Source organism: Salvelinus sp. IW2-2015, unplaced genomic scaffold (genome assembly GCF_002910315.2).
Source record: "Salvelinus sp. IW2-2015 unplaced genomic scaffold, ASM291031v2 Un_scaffold3237, whole genome shotgun sequence".
Classification (NCBI taxonomy): Eukaryota; Metazoa; Chordata; class Actinopteri; order Salmoniformes; family Salmonidae; genus Salvelinus; species Salvelinus sp. IW2-2015.
The window spans coordinates 91,960-113,661 of record NW_019944524.1 but is presented as its reverse complement, the minus strand read 5'-3'; the positions used below and the strand labels follow the sequence as shown (position 1 = coordinate 113,661).

At 43.0% G+C, this 21,702-nt stretch overlaps 1 protein-coding gene across 1 annotated transcript in view; it reads left to right on the top strand.

Annotated features, from left to right (window-relative positions):
- The window catches only part of LOC112075559 (ADAMTS-like protein 3), a 39,178-nt gene that overhangs the window by 9,347 nt on the left and 8,129 nt on the right, over window positions 1–21,702 (top strand). Inside the window, exons 3-4 of the mRNA XM_070440959.1 lie at window positions 5,588–5,644; window positions 19,620–19,694. Of these exons, the coding sequence (XP_070297060.1) occupies window positions 5,588–5,644; window positions 19,620–19,694 (132 nt within the window). The remainder of the gene's footprint in view (window positions 1–5,587; window positions 5,645–19,619; window positions 19,695–21,702) is intronic.

Below are 21,702 nucleotides of genomic sequence, written 5' to 3'. Positions count from 1 at the left end.
TAGAACACAGACTGTATAATCCAGACCTAATGGAATAGAAACACAGACTGATAATCCAGACCTAATGGAATAGAAACACAGACTTTATAAATCCAGACTAATGGAATAGAAACACAAGACTGTATAATCCAGACCTAATGGAAATAAAACACAGACTGTTTATAATCAGACTAATGGAATAGAAACACGACTTATAATCCAGACTAATGATAGAAACACAGACTGTATAATACAGACCAATGAAGAGAAACACAGACTGTTATAATCCAGGACCTAATGGAATAGAAACACAGACTGTATAATACAGACCTAATGGAATAGAAACACGACTGTATAATCCAGACCTAATGAAATAGAAACACAGACTGTATAATCCAGAACCTAATGGAATAGAAACACAGACTGTATAATCCAGACCTAATGGAATAGAAACACAGACTGTATAATCAAACCTAATTGGAATAGAAACACAGACTGTATAATCCAGACCTAATGGAATAGAAACACAGACTGTATAAATCCAGACCTAATGGAATAGAAACACAGACTGTATAATCCAGACCTAATGGAATTAGAAAACACAGACTGTTAATCCAGACTTAATGGAATTAGAACACAGACTGTATAATCCAGACCTAATGGAATAGAAACACAGACTGAATAATCGAGACCTAATGGAATAGAAACACAGACTGAATAATCCAGATCTAATGGAATAGAAACACAGACTAATAATCCAACCTAATGGAATAGAAACGCAGACTGATATAATCCAGACCTAATGAATAGAAACGCAGGACTGATAATCCAGACCTAATGGAATAGAAACAACAGACTGTTATAATCCAGACCTAATGGAATAGAAACACAGACTTATATATTCCAGAACCTAATGGAATAGAAACACAGACTGTATAATCAGACCTAATGAATAGAAACACAGACTTATAATCCAGACCTAATGGAATAGAAACACAGGACTGTATTATACAGACTAATGGAATGAAACACAGACTGAATAATCCAGACCTAATGGAATAGAAACACAGACTGTATAAATACCAGGACCTAATGAATAGAAACACAGACTGTATAATCCAGACCTAATGGAAATGAAAACAGACTGTATAATCCAGACCTATGGGCGATAGAAACACAGACTGTATATACCGACGTTAATGGAATAGAGACAAGACTGTATAATCCAACCTAAATGAATAGAAAACACAGGGACTGGTATAATCCAGACCTAATGGAATAGAAACACAGACTGATCGAGCCTAATATAGCAAGCTGTACAGACCTAATGGAATAGAAACACATGACATAACCAGACTAATGGAATAGAAACACAGACTGTATAATCCAGAACCTAGAATGAATAGAAACACAGACGGTATAATCCAGACCTAATGGAATAGAAACACAGACTGTATAATACCCAGACTAATGGAATAGATAACAAGACTGTAAATCCAGACTTAATGGAATAGGAACACAGGGACTGTATATTCTTTAGGGAAGATGATGGATTGAGTTTATGTAGTGTTTTCCTTCATCTGTGAAATGTTTAACTTGATATTCCAGAGGTGGGTAATGCATATATCAATTTAATGATGGAGACTAGTTTATATGACTTTTAAAATAGTCAAAAAGAATCAATGAATTTATAGATGTCAATAATATATTGCCTCAGTGGTGACCTGTCCTCCTTTATTTACATACATTACTCTCTCTGGTCTCTGGTTGTCTCTGCTCCTCTGCTCTCTCTGTCTCTGTCTCTCTCTCGCTCTGTCTCTCTCTCTCTTCTCTTCTCTCTCCTCTAGTCCTCTTCTCTCTTATCTCTCTCTTTCTCTCTGTCTCTGTCTCTGTCCTCTCTCTTTCTCTCTCTGTCTTTGTTCTCTGTCTCTCTCTCGTTCTCTTTCTTGGCTCTCTCTCTATTAGCTATTCGTGATCTATCTATCTATCTTATATCTATCTATCTATCCGTATCTAGGCTTCTATCTCATCTATCTCTCTCCTCTCTCTCCTCTCTCTCTCTCTACTCTCTCTCTCTCTCCATCTCTCTCTCTCTCGTCCTCTCGTCTCGTCTCTGGTCTCTGTCTCGTGTCTCTGTCCTGCTCTCTTCTCTTTCTCTGTCTCTTCAGGTTCTTCTCTGTCTCTCTCTCTCGCTTCAATTCAATTCAATTCAATCAATTCAAGGGGCGTTATTGGCATGCGAAACATGTGTTAACATTGCCCAAAAAAGCAAATGAGGTAGATATTATACAAAGTGAAAATAAACAATACAAATTAACCAGTAAACATTACACATACAAAAGTTTCAAAAACAATAAAGACATTACAAATTTAGATTATATATATACAGTGTTGTAACAATGTACAAATGCGTTAAGCAAACAAGTGATAAATAAATAAGCATTAAATTATGGGTTGTATTACAATGGTGTTTGTTCTTCACTGCGTTTGCCCTTTCTTGGGCAACAGGTCACAAATCTTGCTTGCGTGATGGCCACCACTGTGGAATTTCTCCCAGTGAGATATGGAGTTTATCAAAAATTGGATTTTTTTCAAATCTTTGTCGATCTGTGTAATCTAGAGGGAAATATTTGTCTCTCTAATATGGTCATACCAATGGCGGAGGTTGAGGAAGTGCAAGCTCGGTTCCACCTCATTTTGTGGCAGTGTGCACATAAGCCTGTCTCTCTTGAGAGCCATGGTCGGCCTACGGCGGCCTTCTCAATAGCAGGCTATTCTCACTGAGTCTGTACATAGTCAAAGCTTTCCTTAAGTTTGGAGTTCAGGCACAGTGTCAGTATTCTGCCACTGTGTAACTCTCGGTTTAGGGGCCAAATTAGCATTCTAGTTTGCTCTGTTTTTTTAGTTAATTCTTTCCAAATGTGTCAAGGAATTATCTTTTGTTTTCTCATGATTGGTTGGGTCTAATTGCTGGTTGTCCGGGGGCTCTGTGGGTGTTGTTTGTGTTTGTGAACAGAGCCCTAGACCAGCTTGCTTAGGGCGACTCTTCTCCAGGTTCATGTCTTCTCGGTAGGGATGGCTTTGTTATGGAAGGTTTGGGATCGCTGTAGAAATTTACGGTCCTTTTCTGGATTTATAATTGTGGGGTAGCGGGCCTATTCTGCGCTGCATGCATTATTTGGTTTCTACGTTGTACACGGAGGATATTGTTGGCCAGAATTCTGCATGCAGAAGTCTCAATTTGGGTTTGGTTGTTTGTTTGCGTGTTTGTCCCATTTTTTGTCTGAAATCTGGTTGCGTGCGGACCCCAGACCTCACAAACCATAAAGGGCAATGGGCTCGATGACTGATTCAAGTATTTTTAGCCACGATCCTAATTGGTATGTTTAAATTTATGTTCCTTTTGATGGCATAGAGAGCCCTTCTTGCCTGTCGCCAGATCGTTCCACAGCTTTGGGAAGTTTTACCTGTGGGGGGCTGATGTTTAGGCGAGGTTATGTATTAGTTTTTTTGTGTTGCTCTAGGGCAACGGTGTCTAGATGGATTTGTGGTTCCTGGTGACTGGACCTTTTTGGAACACCATTATTTTGGTCTTACTGCGATTTTACTGTCAGGGCCCAGCGTCTGACAGAATCTGGGCGAATCTAGGTGCTTGCTGTAGGCCCTCCTGGGTTGGGACAGAAGCACCCAGATCATCAGCAAACAGTAAACCATTTGACTTGCGATATCTAGTAGGGGAGACGGAGGTGCTGCAGACTGTTTCATGTGCCCGCTGCCCAATTCCGTTGATATATATGTTGAAAGGGTGGGGCTTAAGCTGCATCCCTGTCTCACGCCCACGACCCCTGTGTGAAAGAATGTGTGTGTTTTTGTTGCAATTGTAACCGCACACTTGTGTTTGTGTACCATGGAATTTTAAAAGTCGTTATGTTTTACCCCCAACACCACTTTCCATCAATTTTGTATAGGCGACCCTCATGCCAATTGGTGAAGGGCTTTTTTTGAAATCACAAAGCCATGAGAAGACTTTGCCTTGTTTTGGGGTTTGTTTGTTGTCAATAGGGTGTGTAGGTGTGATTACATGGTCTGGTGACGGTAATTTGGTAAAAGCCAATTTGACATTTCTCAGTACATTGGTTTTTCATTGGGAAATGTATACGAGTCTGCTGTTAATGATAAGCAGGAGGATTGTCCCAAGTTACTGGTGAACGCATATTCCACGGGTAGTTATTGGGGTCAAATTGTCTCCACTTTTGTGGAGTGGGGGTGATCAGGCCTTGGTTCCAATATGGGAGAGATGCCAGAGCTAAGGACGATGTTAAAGAGGTTTAGTATAGCCAATTGGAATTTGTTGTCTGATATTTGATCAGTTCATTAAGGATACATCAAACACCCACAGCCTTTTTGGGTGTCTCTCTCTCTCTTCTCGTCTCGTTGGTCGTCCTTTCTCTCTTCTCCTCTCTCCTCTCTCTCTCCTCTCTCTCTCTCTCTCTTCTCTGTCTCTCTCTCTCTCTTCTCTCTCTCTCTGTCTCTCCTCTCTCTCTTCTCTCTCTCTCTCTCTCTCTCTCTCTGTCTCTCTCTCTTCTTCTCTCTTGTCTTCTGTCTCTCTCTCTTTCTCTCTCGTCCTTTGTTTCTCTGTCTCTCTCTCTCGCTCTCTCTTTCTCTGTCTCTCTCTGTTTCTGTCTCTCTGTTTTTTCTGCTCTCTGCTCTCTGGCTCTCTCTCTGTCTCTCTGTTTCTCTCTCGTTCTCTCTCTCTCTCATGTCTCTCTGCTTCTCTCGTCTCTCTCTGTCTATCAGGAAAAACATACAGGGTTTCATATGAGCGGGCCTTCTATAGACCATCCACCACAGCTGGCTACACAACTTTCACTGCTATCTGAAATTCCATACACAAACCTTCAAACATACAGAGCACTGTTACATAGTCTACCTAGTCTGAGTCCAACCAATTCTAACTAGTGTCTAAGGTCTGCGCTGTGGTTGGAACTACTGTTTGTCTATATAGAGGGTCAAGACTTGGTCTTGGTCACATGCTGAGGTGAACTGAAAAGGCAAGTCAAAGTCCAGTAGCGATGAGAAACATGGCGGTAGCAGGCTGTGAGGAATAGAATAGACAGCAGTGCTTTGAATAGAACGGGTTTAACAGTGACAGAATGGGGGCCAGTCCCTCTACCTTTGCCAATGTTTATTTATAATGATGAAGAGCATGGATGGAGCGGTTTGAGCTGCGGAAAATAAACTGAAATTCCTGAAAAGAGAAACAGTGTGTGCTGTGTGTGTGTGTGGGGGGGGGGGGTACAGTCTGTGTCCATCTCACTCTACTTTTCCTACACCTCTTCTTTGTAAACCACCCTCCACTCTCTGTCCGTCCGCCTCCTTCCCTCCCTCATCCCTCTTTATCCAAATCAAATTGATTGGTCACATAATCACATATTATGCAGATGTATTGTGGGGGTGTTGTAAGCGAAATGCTAAACCAAATCCCTCTCCCCCTCTCTCTTTCTCACCTCTCTATCCATATTTGTGTTGGCAGGAGGTGGGCTGCTGACAGACAGCTGTGGCAGTGGGTTGCCAGGGAATGACAACTCGGTGTTGTGCCGGTGAGCAGGTCTACTTTCGGACTGGTTCCTGGGCCAGGCGCTGCCTCACGTCTACCGAGAAGAACGTAGGTACACAACAAGCTCCGGCAATGCCTGAAAAAATACACTCTTCCCTCTCTAAAGCTGACCTCAATCCCCCCTTATCAATATCTTACACACCAGAGGTTGTGAAACATACTCTCTGTTGAAAATACATTATCGTCTTCTCTCCCTTGTCGCCTAATGGCCCTAGGTAAACATATCTCTCTTCATTCTCGTCCCCCAACCAGGTTAACCAGACTGCTTGTGGAAAAATTACACTCAGTCTCCCTAGCTCTCATCTTCTTCCCAGGCCCATTGTAAATATCCCTCACCAACAAGGTTCACATGCTTGTTAAAATACCACTCTTTTCTCCCTCTTTTCTCTGGCCATCCATATTTAGTATCGACCCCTCCGAACAAGGTTTGTGTGGAACCCTTGTGGAAATGAACCAACCACCTTAGTCCTGAAATACTCATTCGCGGTATGTCCCCTGTCTAACTTCTCTGGCCTAACCCGTCTCCGTCTCAGTTCTTTATTCTGGCCAGGCTGGTTTGTGTCAGGCTCGGGTAGTGTTCAGTCTGTCTTGTCTCCCACGGTTTGTCTTCAGGTGGTTTGTTTGTCAGTCTGTAGTTCGTCGCATCGTTCGTTGTCTGTCGTCTGTCTGTTATGTTCTATCAGCGTCTCTTGGTCGTCGTTCGTTAGGCTTCAGCTGTCTATGTTCTATCAGTCTGCTGGATTCAGTGCCGTAGTTCTGTCCCAGGTCTGGTCTGGGTTATCTATTGTCTTCTTTTGTCTATTCCAGGTCTGGTCTGTGCTTCCGTCTGGTCTGGTTCTTAGTGTTTCCGTCTTCTGTAGTACGGTCTGGTCTGGGTTTGTTTCTATCTCAGTTCTGGTTCTGGGTTGAGTTCTATTCCAGTCTGGTCTTGCGGTTAGTGTTCTGTGTTCCAGGTCTGGATCTGCCAGGTGTGTTCGTCCCAGGCTGGTCTGGAGTAATCGATCTGTCTCAGGTTATGGCCCACACAGTTTATTATATTCAAAGCTGGTATACACTTTGCCATTCTGGCTTAGAACTGTCCACAAGATGGAGTATCCAGTGTAGCTTCAAAATGGAGGCAGATTTTGTTGTGTGGCTTTCATAAAATGTATGTGTGGGAGATTAAAATCATGACTGCCATTTTGTCTGTCACTATTATGTTTCCTGACTGATAACTTGCATTCTGGTTTTGCTTGGGGGTAGGGACATTAAATACCACTGCAAACAATTGGGCAATGTTTTTACTAGAAAAATGTGGTGGTTGTGAATAAATTAAATTGCATTCAGTCTGATGTCACGAGTTCCATGTTCAAGTTGCAAATGTTACTAAGCATCTGTAATTTGGTTGTGTCATTCTGGATTTAAAACACACAGGGTATGCGTGGACACTGAGTCCATTCATTTTAATACATATAGTGGATCTCCCATAAGATGGACAATCTTCTATGTGACTATCTGACACACATTGTCAAGATTCTGGCTTTCCCGCACAGCATAGCTTACATCTTTAAGTAATAAGTAGTTGCAAGTTTGCTCATTTCCTTCAGCTGAAGGTATGATAATTAATGAAGGACCTGGAGTGAATGCTGTTGAATGTGGGAATGAAGTTCATGTCGGATAAGTGCATGGATGAGCGTAGACGAATACAGTTGCATGCTGGGAGGGATGAATGCTTCTGCTAGGTGAATAACATGGTTGCATGCCTTGGAATGACAATGGTGGCACCTGAAAGGGAAATCGATCATTTTGGTAATGAGGCATGTAGCTGGATCAAAAGATGTGGACGATACATGTATTACTTCTGAGGTGGTGAACCATGTTCTTGGCACTCGTGAGCGAAACATGCCAAACCAGGTGGCTTCGGAATTCCGATCTTTCCATGCGCAAGTGAAAGCATGTTGATGGCTGGAAATGGATGACATGGCTTTGGCATGCGCTGCGAGAGTGAAATGAACATGGTTGGCATGCGCTGGAGAGTGGGAATGAACATGTTGGCATGCGCTGGAGAGTGGAAATGAACATGAGTTTGGCATGCGCTTGGAGAGTGAAATGAACATGGTTTGGCATGCGCTGGAGAGTGGAAATGAACATGGTTTGGCATGCGCTGCGCGAGAGGGAAATGAACATGGTTTGGCATCGCTGGAGAGTGGGAATGAACATGGTTGGCATGCGCTGGAGAGTGGAAATGAACATGGTTGGCATGCGCTGGAGAGTGGAAATGAACATGTTTGGCATGCGCTGGAGAGTGGAAATGAACATGGCTGGATGCGCTGGAGAGTGGAAATGAACTGGTTGGCATGCGCTGGAGAGTGGAAATGAACATGGCTTGGCATGCGCTGGAGAGTGGAAATTGAACATGTTTGGCATGCGCTGGAGAGTGGAAATGAACATGGGTTGGCATGCGCTGGAGAGTGGAAATGAACATGGCTTGGCATGCGCTGGAGAGTGGAATGAACATGGCTTGGCATGCGCTGGGAGTGGAAATGAACATGGCTTGGCATGCGCTGGGAGAGTGGAAATGAACATGTTGGCATGCCGCTGGAGAGTGGAAATGAACATGGCTTGGCATGCGCTGGAGAGTGGGAATGAACATGGCTTGGCCATGCGTGGAGAGGGGAAAGAAACATGGTTTGGCATGCGCTGGAGAGTGGAAATGAACATGGCGGCATTGCGCTGGAGAGTGGAAATAACATGGTTTGCTGCGCTAAGAGTGGAAATGAACATGGTTTGGCATGCGCTGGAGAGTGGAAAATGAACATGGCTTGCATGCGCGTGGAGAGGGAAATGAACATGGCTTGCATGCGCTGGAGTGGAAATGAACAGGGTGCATTGCGCTGGAGAGTGGAAAAATGAACACTGGCTTGGCATGCGCTGGGAGAGTGGAAATGAACATGGCTTGCATGCGCTGGAGAGTGAAATGAAAACATGGCTCGTCCCTTATAAAAGCATTGGTGTTAGAATAACATCAAGTGACCATGTACTATAGAATATTTAATTTATATTTACAGTATCTGTCACATACCTATAGCACCGGCCATGGGCGTTTGGTCAAGCAGTAGTGTAGTGTCTGACACCAACTATAATCCAATGGTGGCGCAGCGTCTAAGGCACTGCATACCGTGCTAGAGGCGTCACTACAGACCCTGGTTTTATCCCGGGCTGTATCACAAACCAGCCATGATTGGTAGTGCCATAGGCGGTGCACAATTGGCCTAGGTCTCCAGGGTTAGGTTTGGCCAGGGTAGGCCGTTATTGATATAAATTTGTTCTTATGATTGCCTAGTTAAACAAAGGTAAACATTGTAAAACACTCCAGAACGTACTGTAGTATTGGGATGATGGTTGTATGAGCTCAATAGTTGAACTAACAGTGACTGGGTGTGTACTGTACATTTAGTTGATACAGTGACACTGGTATGTACTGTCATTTAGTTGAACTAAAGTGACATGGTATGTACTGTCATTTATTGAACTAACAGTGACATTGGTAGTACTGTACATTAGTGAACTACGTACAATTGGGTATGTACTGTACATTTAGTTGAACTAACAGTGACATGGTAGGTACTGTACATTTAGTGAACTAACAGTGACACGGATGTTACTGTACATTTAGTTGAACTAACAGTGACACTGGGTATGTATGTTACATTTGTTGAACTAACAGTGAACGGTGTTGTCCTACTTTGTTGAACTAACAGTGACATGGGTTGGTACTGTACATTTGACACGTGACCTGGGTATGTAGTACTTTTTCTCTATTGTATGGAGCACATTTAGTTAACTCGTGACACTGTATGGTACGTACTTTATGAATAACAAGACACTGTGTAGTCATAGGTGACTAGTGACAGTTTACGCTACTTTTGAACTAACATGAACTGGGTGTGTACTGTAATTTAGTTGAACTAACAGTGACACGGGGTAGTTACTGTCATTAGTTAACTACAGTACATCGGGTATGTACTGTACATTAGTTGAACTAACAGTGACATGGTATGTACTGTACATTTAGGTGAACTAACAGGACACTGGGTGTGTACTGTACATTTTTAGTTGAACTAACAGTGACACTGGGTATGTACTCGTACATTTAGTGAACTACAGTGATATGCAGCACAAACGCGGTCAGAGTTTTTTAACGCGTCAGAGTTTCCATGAACTTGCCATAGAAATAAAGGCATTTTAATGAATTATATGAAGAGTGCCTTGTCCTTCCTCTCTTTTGAACTAACAGTGACATTGGTTTGTCTCTGTACAGTACAGCTGTAGATGCCTGGGATATCAGCAATTTGAGAAAACACCACATTCTATTGAACTTCGGCATAGATTTCAGTTTACCTCAAAATTAAAATGTTATCAATTTTAGATACCCAAGATGTTATCAGTGGTTAATGTTTCCTATCTATTTAATATGATGTGTCAAGACATGGTTATCAGTAGATGTTCTTCTATCTATTTTATATGATGTTCAAGACACTGTATTCAGGTTAGATGTCTATCTTTCATGTCTATACATGTTTCATATTTTCCTATTATTTATATGATGTTCAAGACATGTTATCAGGGTTAGAGGTTTTCCTTATCATTTTAATAGTGATGTTCAAGACATGTTATCAGGGTTAGATGTTTCCTGACAATGTGACCTGACCAACAAAGTAGACCATTACTAGGCCATGGCTGACCCCATAGACCATTTACTAGGCCATGGCTGACCTCATTAGACCATTACTAGGCTTGGCTGACCCCATTTGACCATACTAGGCAATGGCTGACCCCATTAGTCATTACTAGGCCATGGCTGACCCCATTAGATCAATTCTAGGCCATGGCTGACCCCATTAGACCATACTAGGCCCGGCTGACCCATTAGATCATTACTAGGCCATGGCTGACCCCATTAGACCATTACTAGGCCCCGGCTGACCCCATTTAGACCCATTACGTAGCCCTGGGCTGACCCCATTAGATCATTACTAGGCCAGGTGCTGACCCCATTAGACCATTACTAGGCATGGCTGACCCCATTAGACCATTACTAGGCCCTGGCTGACCCCAGTAGATCATTACTAGGCCATGCTGACCCCATTAACTTTACTAGGCCATGGCTGACCCCATTAGACCATACTAGGCCATGGCTGACCCCATTAGATCATTACTAGGCCATGGCTGACCCCATTAGACATTTTACTAGGCCCTGCTGGACCCCATTAGACCATTACTAGCATCCGCTGACCCCATTAGACCATTACTAGTGATATCGCATGGCTGACCCATTAGAACCATTACTAGGCAATGGCTGACATTAGATCATTACTAGGTCCTGGCTGAACCCCATTAGATCATACGAGCCATGGCTGACCCATTAGACCATTACTAGGCCCATGGCTGACCCCATTAGACCATTACTAGGCGGCTGACCCCATTAGATCATTACTAGGCCATGGCTTGACCCCAATTAGACCATTACTAGGCCATGGCCTGACCCCATTTAGACCAATTACTAGCCACTGGCTGACCCCTCATTAGCCATTACTGCCATGGGCCTACTGCAGGCTGACCCCATTAGACATTACTAGCGGCGCCCCTAACCTAGTTAGTGTTTGATCGTGTCAACCCCCACCATAAACTGTTCCATATATCAATATATTATTACCATGACACAGTATCTACATAGGTCTATCACTTCCTAGAAACCTTCTGTCCTCTACTAGCTACTACCAGTACAAGCTGTCGTTTTGTAGCTGCCCATAATATGGACGAAGCTGAGCCTTATGCAGTGGAAAGAGACATTTATATTGTTGTTGGGACGCGCCAGTCGTCAGCATTCGCTCTGCCTGGGTCTGCCAGTCGCACTTAAGTCACTTCTCCTCTTCCAAGAATTCCCCCTCGCTCGGAACAAAGAGCTCAAACAGTTGGAGTCCGAGTTCCCGACAAAGAAATACTGGGATTTTGTTTCGACGGGCAGAGTTAGACGTTTTCACGCATCGTGCTTGTTCCTTTTAAGAGGCTTTGACCAAAATCTCAGGGTAACCAATCCAAGCGCGTTATGTTCTCTCTAATAAAGAGCGTCTCGCCAGTAATTCACGGTGGGGCACATGACATGTAGGCTACCTCCAGGTCCCATTGAGAAGCTGGCAGAGGAGAGCAGAGCCCTCTGACAGTCATCAGATTGTTGGGAGGCTCTACTGTTTCTCCCTTTCTTTCTCCCTCTTTATACTCTCTCTTTATACTCTCTCTCTTTCTTACTCTCTCTTTTACTCTCTCTCTTTATACTCTCTCTCTAATACTCTCTCTCTTCCTCTTTATACTCTCTCTTCTCTTTATACTCTCTCTTCTCTTTATACTCTTCATCTTCTCTTTATACTCTCTCTTCTCTTTATACTCTCTCTTCTCTTTATACTCTACTCTTCTCTTTTATACTCTCTCTCTCTTTATACTACTTCTCTTTATACTCTCTTCTCTTTATACTCTCTCTCTTTATACTCTCTCTCTTTATACCTCTCTCTTTTATACTCTGCTTCTCTATTACTCTCTTCTCTTTATTACTCTCTCTCTTTATACTCTCTTCTCTTTATACTCTCTCTCTTTTATACTCTCTCTCTTTATACTCTCTTCTCTTTATACTCTTCTTCTCTTATACTCTCTCTCTTATACTCTCTCTCTTATACTCTCTCTCTTATATCTCTTCCTCTTATACTCTATCTCTCTTTATACTCTCTCTCTTTATACTCTCTCTCTTTATACTCTCTCTTTATACTCTATCTCTCTCTTTATACTCTCTCTTTTTATACTCTCTCTTTATACTCTCTATTTTTATAATCCTCTCTTTATACTTTCTCTCTATTTTATACTCTCTCTATTTTTTATACTCTCTCTCTCTCTTTATACTCTCTCTTTTTATACTCTCTCTTTTTATACTCTCTCTTTATACTCTCTATTTTTATAATCTCTCTTTATACTCTCTCTCTTTATACTCCTCTTCTCTCTATACTCTCTCTTCTCTTTATACCTCTCCTCTTTATACTCTCTCTCTGCCTCTCTTTTATACTCTCTCTCTTTTTATACTCTCTTCTCTTATACTCTCTTCTCTTTATACTCTCTCTCTTTATACTCTCTCTCTTTATACTCTCTCTCTTTATACTCTATCTCTCTGCTTTAATACTCTCGTCTTTTATACTCTCTCTTTATACTCTCTTTACTTTATTTTCTTATAACTCTCTCTTATACTTCTCCTATTTTTTTATTAACTCTCTCTTTTTATCTACTCTCTCCTCTCTTTATACTCTCTCTTTATATCTCCTTTTTATACTCTCTCTCTTTATACTCTCTTCTTTAAACTCTCTCTTTACTCTCTCTCTTATACTCTCTTCTATCTCTTATACTCTTCTCTTCTCTTTATACTTCTCTCTCTTTATTACTCTCTCTCTCTTTATAACTCTCTCTCTTTATACGCTCTCTCTCTCTTTATATACTCTCTCTCTCTTACTACTCGCTCTTCTTTATACTCTCTCTCTCTTATACTCTCTCTCTCTTTATACTCTCTCTCTCTTCTATACTCTTTCTCTCTTCTTATACTCTCTATCTTTTATACTCTTCACTCCTATGTTATTACTCTCTCTCTTATACCTCTCTCTCTTTATACTCCTTTTTTATACTCTCTCCACTCTCTCTCTTTTTATACTCTTTCCCTTTATTACTCTCTCTTTTATACTCTCTCTCTCTTTATTACTCTCTCTTTTATACTCTCCTCTCTCTCTTTATATCTCTCTCTTTTATACTCTCTCTTCTTTATACTCTCTCTTCTATACTCTCTCTTTTACCTCTCTCTCTTTTATACCCTCTCTTTTATACTCTCTCTCTCTTCTCTCTCTCCTCTCTCCTCTCTACCCCCTCCATCTGTCTTCCCATCAGCGTCCTCTACCTCTCTAGTAGTTGTGGGCGCTACAGCCTATTTTTCTGGATGATGATCCAGGGCACCGGGGCTAAGGACTCTTGGCCTGGTGTTGTGTAGTGTTTGTGGTAGTGTGTGTGTGTGTGTGTGTGTAGTGTGTGTGTGGTGTAGTGTGTGTGTGTATGTGTGTGTAGTGTGTGTGGTGCACTCGTGCGTACGTACGTGTGAACTTGCGTGCAAGAGTGTATGCGTATGTGTTTTTGCGAGCGTGTGTGTGTGTCTGGGCTCTGGACTCGGGATAGAGTCATTCTCTCTCCTCTTTATTAATCTACTGTAAAAGCTCCTAATGAGGAACTGGCAGTTCTGCTTCATTCCTCACAGCTCACTCTGCACACTCACTGCACCAGCATTCCCAACCAAAGGAAAAATCTAAATATGCAGAGAGCGTTTCCACACTGATTCACAACATTGATTTCGGTTCCTTTGAGATTTGGTGTAATCTCTACTCAGCACTGGACAACTAAACCTCAGAGCAACACTATGAGTCTGAGGGGAAGTAATATGCCCCAGTGACACACACAACACACACACACACACACACACACACACACACACACAGAGAAAGCATGACACAGCACGTTAGTTTATTGTGATCCTTTATTTCTGATTGTGAATAGTGTGTATCAGTCGTTGTGTCTGTAATATGCTTAAAGCCAAAGCGCCAGTGGCAGAAGTACTCCAATGTATCGGCGAGTCGATTAAAGATCAGTCTAAACCAAGCTCATAACAGAGTACATCCACGTTTCACTGTTCACTCATTTGTTTGGGTGGACGGTCACTTTCCCCAAAAATGTCATTTCAGACAATTGAACAAACTCAGAAAAACTGGAATGGACTTTTCATTACCATAATATAATCTGAGACTTACCGATTCTCTTTCCATATATAATTACTTTGGTGGGAGTCCAGCGGRGCTTAATTGTTAAAAGGAGTGTCCCAGTACTACGTCCCAAATGGCACCCTATTCCCTATATAGTGCACTACTTTAGACCAGGGCCCATAGGGCTTTGATAAATAGCAGTGCACTATGTAGGGAATAGGGTACCATTTGGGATTTAGTTCTAGTGCTGCCAGAGGGAAAAATAGATTTCTSAAACAGCGGAGAATAGCATTATCACTCCACTTGTCTATAAACCTCTCGCCTCGTTAGAACAGAAGACTCGCCCCTCTCAGCCACAGGCTTGGAGAAGAACTATGAAAAAGACAAGTGTCTGAAAAGGCAGCACTTTAGCAGGGGAACACATTTGGCACAAGTTCAATGAAAATTGAAAGAGGTCTATCGTGCGCCTATTAGGCTGGATATTGAGGGTGTGTGTGTGTGTGCGTGTGCGTGTGCGTGTGGGTGTGTGGTGTGTGTGTGTGTGTGTGTGTGTGTGGTGTGGTGGTGTGTGTGTGTGTGTGTGTTGTGTGTGTGTGTGTGTGTGTGTATGTATATTTTTAGCTGTACATGACATTAAACGCTGTGACTATTTAGGAGACATGTGGATGTGCTCACTACTACTTCACTGCAGCACACTAAAACATACAGTGCATTCGTAAAGTATTCAGACCCCTTCCCCTTTTCCACATTTTGTTATGTTACAGCCTTATTCTAAAATGGATTTAAAAAAATTGTTTTCATCAAATCTACGCACAATACCCCATAATAAGAAAGTGAAAACAGATTTTTAGACAAAAGAGGATGACGAGGAGGCGCAGTGATAAATCTGAACAATGAGGTCTGACAGTCTACCCTCTCTTTCTCTCTCTCTCTCTCTCCTCTCCTCTCTCTCTCTCTCTCTCTCTGTCTCTCTCTCTCTCATCTCGTCTCTGCTCTCTCTCTCTCTTCTCTTCTGCTCTTCTGCCTCTCTCTCCTCTCTTGCTCTTTCTCTCTCTCTGTCTTTCTCTCTCTCTCTTTCTCTTTCTCTCGCTCTCTCTTTTCTCTCCCTCTCTTTCTCTCCTCTCCCGCTCTCTGCCCTGTGCCCCAGTCATGTGACTTCCAGATGGTGAAGATGATCCAGAGTGATGTAACCCTCCCCCTTCATCACCATCCTCCCTTTCCCTCCCCCATCACCCTCAGGCACTGCACCCATTCCCCTCTCCCCATTCATCACCATCCTCCCTTCCCTCCCCCATCACCCTCAGGCACTGCACCAATCCCCCTCTCCCCTTCATCACCTCCTCCCTTTCCTCCCCCATCACCCTCAGGCACTGCACCCAATCCCCCTCTCCCCCTTCATCACCATCCTCCCTTTCCCTCCACATCACCCTCAGGCACTGCACCCAATCCCCCTCTCCCCCTTCATCACCATCCTCCCTTTCCCTCCCCATCACCCTCAGCACTGCACCCAATCCCCCTCTCATCACCATCCTCCCTTTCCTCCCCATCACCCTCAGCACTGCACCCAACCCCCTTCCCCCTCCCCCTAAAAAACAGATATAACTTATTTACATAAGTATTCAGACCCTTTGCTATCAGCTCAGGTGCATCCTGTTTCCATTGATCATCCTTGAAATGTTTCTACAACTTGATTGGAGTCCACCTGTGGTCTATTCAATTGATTGGACATGATTTGGAAAGGCAATATCTATATAAGGTCCCACAGTTGACAGTGCATGTCAGAGCAAAAAAACAGATTGAACTCTTTGGCCTGAATGCCAAGTGTCACATCTGGATTAAACCTGACACCAGTGAAGCACCATTAAACCTGACACCAGTGAAGCATGGTGGTGGCAGCATCATACTGTGGGGATGTTTTTCAGCGGCAGAAATGGAGACTAGTCAGGATCGAGGGCAGATGAACAGAGAAAGTACAGAGATCCTTGAAGAAAACCTGTCCAGAGCGCTCAGGACTTCAGACTGGGATGAAGGTTCACCTTCCAACAGGACAAGGACCCTAAGAACATAGCCAAGACAACACAGGAGTGGCTTCGGGACAAGTCTTTGAATGTCCTTGAGTGGCCCAGCCAGAGCCCGACTTGAACCAATAAAAAATCTTGGAGAGACATCCAACCTGACAGAGCTTGAGAGGATCTGCAGAGAAGAATGGGAGAAACTCCCCAAATACAGGTGTGCCAAGCTTGTAGCGTCATACCCAAGAAGACTGGAAGTTGTATTCGCTGCAAAGGGGCTTCAACAAAGTACTGAGTAAATGGTCTGAATAATTATGTAAATGTGATTTTGTGATATATTTGTTAGAATTTAGCAAAAATGTCTAAAAACCTGTTTTTTGCTTTGTCATTATGATGTATTGTGTGTAGATTGATGAGTTAAAAAAAATACGTTTTAGAATAAGGCTGTAACGTAACAAAATATGTTAAATGGTCTGTATACTTTCCAAATGCACTGTATATACTGCTGTATTTAATGATTGGTTCACAGCATGGTTTATATGTGTGCACCCACACAAACACACACACTGTGTTGTATGTATCAAGAGTCTCAGAGTAGGAGTGCAGATGTAGGATCAGTTTTGCCTTGTAGATCAGAATGAATATATTACATGGAGAGGAGACCTGATGTTAGATCATCACTCCAACTCCTCCTGAAACTCTTGCTACATAAGGATGGAAGTCGATGGGAGTGTTCTGTTAGCGATAATACTGCTCTTTGTAACCCCTGTCACTATTACAGGTTGACCTTCACTGTCATCAATATTGCTCTGGAGGCAGAACTGAGCGATTTCCACTAGATGCAAAGTTCAAATTGGCTATATCGTAAAAATGTATTAAAACAAAAATGTGCTTTTTGGTCTTCATTTAAGGTTGGCTTAGGCATTAGAGTTAGCAGTGTGGTTATGGTTAAAATCGGATTTTATGACTTTGTGGCTTAGTGTCCACTCTGCAGAGCTGCCTCCGGTACTGAGTCATCCCAATAAATGCCAATCTGCGTCGAGTACAGGGGGGGTTGGATACAGGGAGAAAGAGTGGGGAGAACCGGGGAGGAAAGGTTCACACACACATTCTGTGTCACTTGTACTTTACCTGTGAGAAGTTTACAGTATAGAGACACTGGGTGGGGCTTGGAGGGGGGGTTTGTAACGTGACTGTCACAAGGTGTTTCTACAGTAGATATCAGATGTTTCACCTGGTTGTAGGGGGTTGTTAACGTGACTGTCACAAGGTGTTCTACAGTAGATATCAGATGTTATCACCTGGTTGGAGAGGGGGGTGTTAACGTGACTGTCACAAGGTGTTTCTACAGTAGATATCAGATGTTATCACCTGGTTGGGGGGGGTTGTTAACGTGACTGTCACAAGGTGTTTCTACAGTAGATATCAGATGTTACACCTGGTTGGGGGGGGGTTGTTAACGTGACTGTCACAAGGTGTTCTACAGTAGATATCAGATGTTATCACCTGGTTGGAGGGGGGTGTAACTGACTGTCACAAGGTGTTTCTACAGTAGATATCAGATGTTATCACCTGGTTTACACACACACACACACACCCACCACGCACGCACACACACACACACCCACACACACAAACCCTTCTTGCCTAACCTCATATTTGTCTGCTATGGGAGGTCATACTATATTGGACACATATTCTACTGTACATGTCGCTGTTGTTCTTCAGTTTTCACATGAACACATTTAGACACATTACAGACTGCAGAGGGAGAAATATGGGTTATACTTTTTCCTCTCTGGTTTGGAAACTCAGATTCCATGTTGCTCCTTGGAAGAACATTCCTTATCACAGTCTTAGCCTACGTCCCAAATGGCACCCCGTTCCTGTATAGTACACTACTTTTGACCAGGGCCTCTAGGCTGTCACTTGGGACTTAAATTCTGACAATGATTTTACCGTCCAACGGTTACTCCAGGTTTTTCAACACTGTGACTTCTCGAGAGACATCACAGATACATTATTTCATTCCACTTTGAAACCAAATAGTTTCAACACAGTTCTATTTGACCTCACAAAATTAGTTGTCACATATTTTTTTTACGTCGACTGTTTGCTTAAGTGGTTGCTGGAAGTGTTTCAACACTTTGACTTGTTTCAGCACACGTTCCTTTGGCCCCACCAACCCCCTTCGTTGATAAGACACTGAAGGTCAGTATGATCTGCCAACTGAAGTAGAACTCCTACACGCTGGSTGTGTCCCAAAAGGGCACCTTATTCCCTACATGACAGAGCCCTATGGGGACCCCGTCAAAGGTAGTGCACTATATAGGGAATAGGGTACCATTTAGGACCGGCCCAACTTTATTTACTGATGTTCATGTTCATGGTGAGATCTGAAGCCAAAAGGAGTTCATTGTACAAATCAACTGAAACGGGGAGGAAACAGTCACGCCAGCTCGATAATAAGAACAGGAAAAGATTGCTTCAWTTGTTTACCCRAAAAAGGAAAAGAAACCTGCAGACTGCTCTTGCTCCTATCACTTCCAAGCGTTTTAATTTTCTCACCTTATTAAAGCTTACGTGTCAGCCTGTTGGCCTTCAGCAAAAGCTCTGACGAAGAGGAAGACACGTCAGCTTTAATAAAATAAGTGATACGAGGAAGAGCTGTGTGTGGGATGTCTTTACTTTAAAGTTGTCACATTATTCCCACACCTGCAACAAGAACTTGTGAGAGTGCCATCTACCCAACAGCTTAGTGGACAATTGTTCCACTCTCAGAAATGACGTGTCGTGTTGAGAGACCATCTGTTAATTACGTCTGCATCTGCCGTATCTAATTCCAGATTAACTAAGCGTGTATTTTTTTAGGACATTTAGTGTATCGTATTCTAAGAGTGTCTTATGTATTCTGAGGACATTTTTGGTATTGTGGAGACATTTCTGTGTATTGTGCTGACATTTTAAGTATACTGTGGCAATTGTYTGTATTCAGGAATTTGGTGCATTGTGAGTATATTTTGGTGTATTTTGGATATATATTTTGGTTTAATGTGGAAACAAACTGGTATTTGGTGTAGTTTGGGACATTTGATGTATTGTGCTGACATCGTGGTGTATTGTGAGGACATTTGGGGTATTGTGGAGACATTTTGGGATTTGTTGAGTAGTCTAAATACAATCTCCTTTGTCCTACAGCTGTGAAGACAGTGCTGGAAGTCCCCTTGGGAAGTAGGAGTTTGAGAGTCAGCTCCAAGGGACCTGATGTCATAGGTGAGTACTTCACTGTTCAAGGGGCCTGTCCAACCTGCACACAAACACACACACTCACACACTCACACACAAACAACCACACACACTTTCTCTTGGTCTCTCTTTCTCTCTAAACATCTGGGCTAACAAATGTTCTTCTGGCAGCTGATCAGTGCTAGTGATTTATAGAGGAAGTCATCACGTTATGTCTAACTCTGCCCAGCAATGTGAGAATCACATACCATACTGACCACGAGCCACTCTGATATGTGCACACACACACACACCACACACACACACACACACACACACACACACACACACACCACACACACACACACACACACACACACACACACACACACACACACACACACACACACACACACACACACACACACACACACACACACACACACACACAGGCAAGTAGAAACTCAAACACACACTTGCAGTAGAGACGCAGACATGCACACACAATTGCGAAGAAAACACACACACACACACACACTCACACACGTCATGCTTTGCCATTCAAGAATGTTCAGAGATTCAGAATGTTCCAATGAGACCTAAAAAGCAGGGCTGATAGAGAGGGAGAGAAAAAGAGAGAGACAGAGTTCTCTCCTCTCCTCTCTGTTGCTTGTGTTGGGAGCTCATGCATTTCAGATTTATGGGATGTATTTCCAATGTGTGAGCGTGTGTGTGTGTGTATGTGTATGTGAGAGCGCTCTGTGCATGTGTGCAAGACTGCTTCAAGTGTATGTCTGAGACTGTGTGTGTGTGTGTGTGTGTGTGTGTGTGTGTGTGTGTGTGTGTTGTGTGTGTGTGTGTGTGTGTGTGTGTGTGTGTGTTGTGTGTGTGTGTGTGTGTGTGTGTGTGTGTGTGTGTGTGTGTGTGTGCGTGTGTGCGCGGCGTGTGCGTGCGTGCGTGCGTCTGATTCCACAGGAGACATGGCTAACTCCAGCTGCCTCGTTGGTGGCCAACATCATAATACACCCCTACAACTCCACATGTTTAAGTGGATGGTGTTTTGTCAGATGTTTCAAAACAAGGGTTTGGAGTGACCTTCGAATTACTATTATTAGATCGTTTATCAACTATCAGGAGACTAGCGAGGCCGACGTGGAAAGGAAATCAACAGTGACGTAAAAAAGCGAAACTTTTGAGAAAAAAAAACAGTAAAGGAGAGCAGAGTAAAACCCGGTAAAGGAGAGCAGAGTAAAACCTGGTAAAGGAGAGCAGAGTAAACCGGTAAAGGAGAGAGAGTAAAACCGGTAAAGGAGAGCAGAGTAAAACCCGGTAAAGGAGAGCAGAGTAAAACCTGGTAAAGAGAGCAGAGTAAAGTAAAGAGCAGAGTAAAACCGTAAAGGAGAGCAGAGTAAAACCTGGTAAAGGAGAGCAGAGTAAAAGGAAAATCCGGTAAAAGAGAGCAGAGTAAAACCTGGTAAAGGAGAGCAGAGTAAAACCCGGTAAAGGAGAGTAGAGTAAAACCCGGTAAAGGAGAGCAGAGTACAACCCGGTAAAGGAGAGCAGAGTAAAACCCAGTAAAGGAGAGCAGAGTAAACCCAGTAAAGGAGAGCAGAGTAAAACCTGGTAAAGGAGAGCAGAGTAAAACCCAGTAAAGGAGAGCAGAGTAAAACCCAGTAAAGGAGAGCAGAGTAAAGTCCGGTAAAGGAAAGCAGAGTAAAACCCGGTAAAGGAGAGCAGAGTAAAACCAGGTAAAGGAGAGCAGAGTAAAACCCGGTAAAGGAGCAGAGTAAAACCAGGTAAAGGAGAGCAGAGTAAAACCCGGTAAAGGAGAGCAGAGTAAAACCCGGTAAAGGAGAGCAGAGTAAAGTCCGGTAAAGGAGAGAGAGTAAAACCCGGTAAAGGAGAGCAGAGTAAAACCCAGTAAAGGAGAGTAGAGTAAAACCCGGTAAAGGAGAGCAGAGTAAAACCCAGTAAAGGAGAGTAGAGTAAAACCCGGTAAAGGAGAGCAGAGTAAAACCAGTAAAGGAGAGCAGAGTAAAACCAGTAAAGGAGAGCA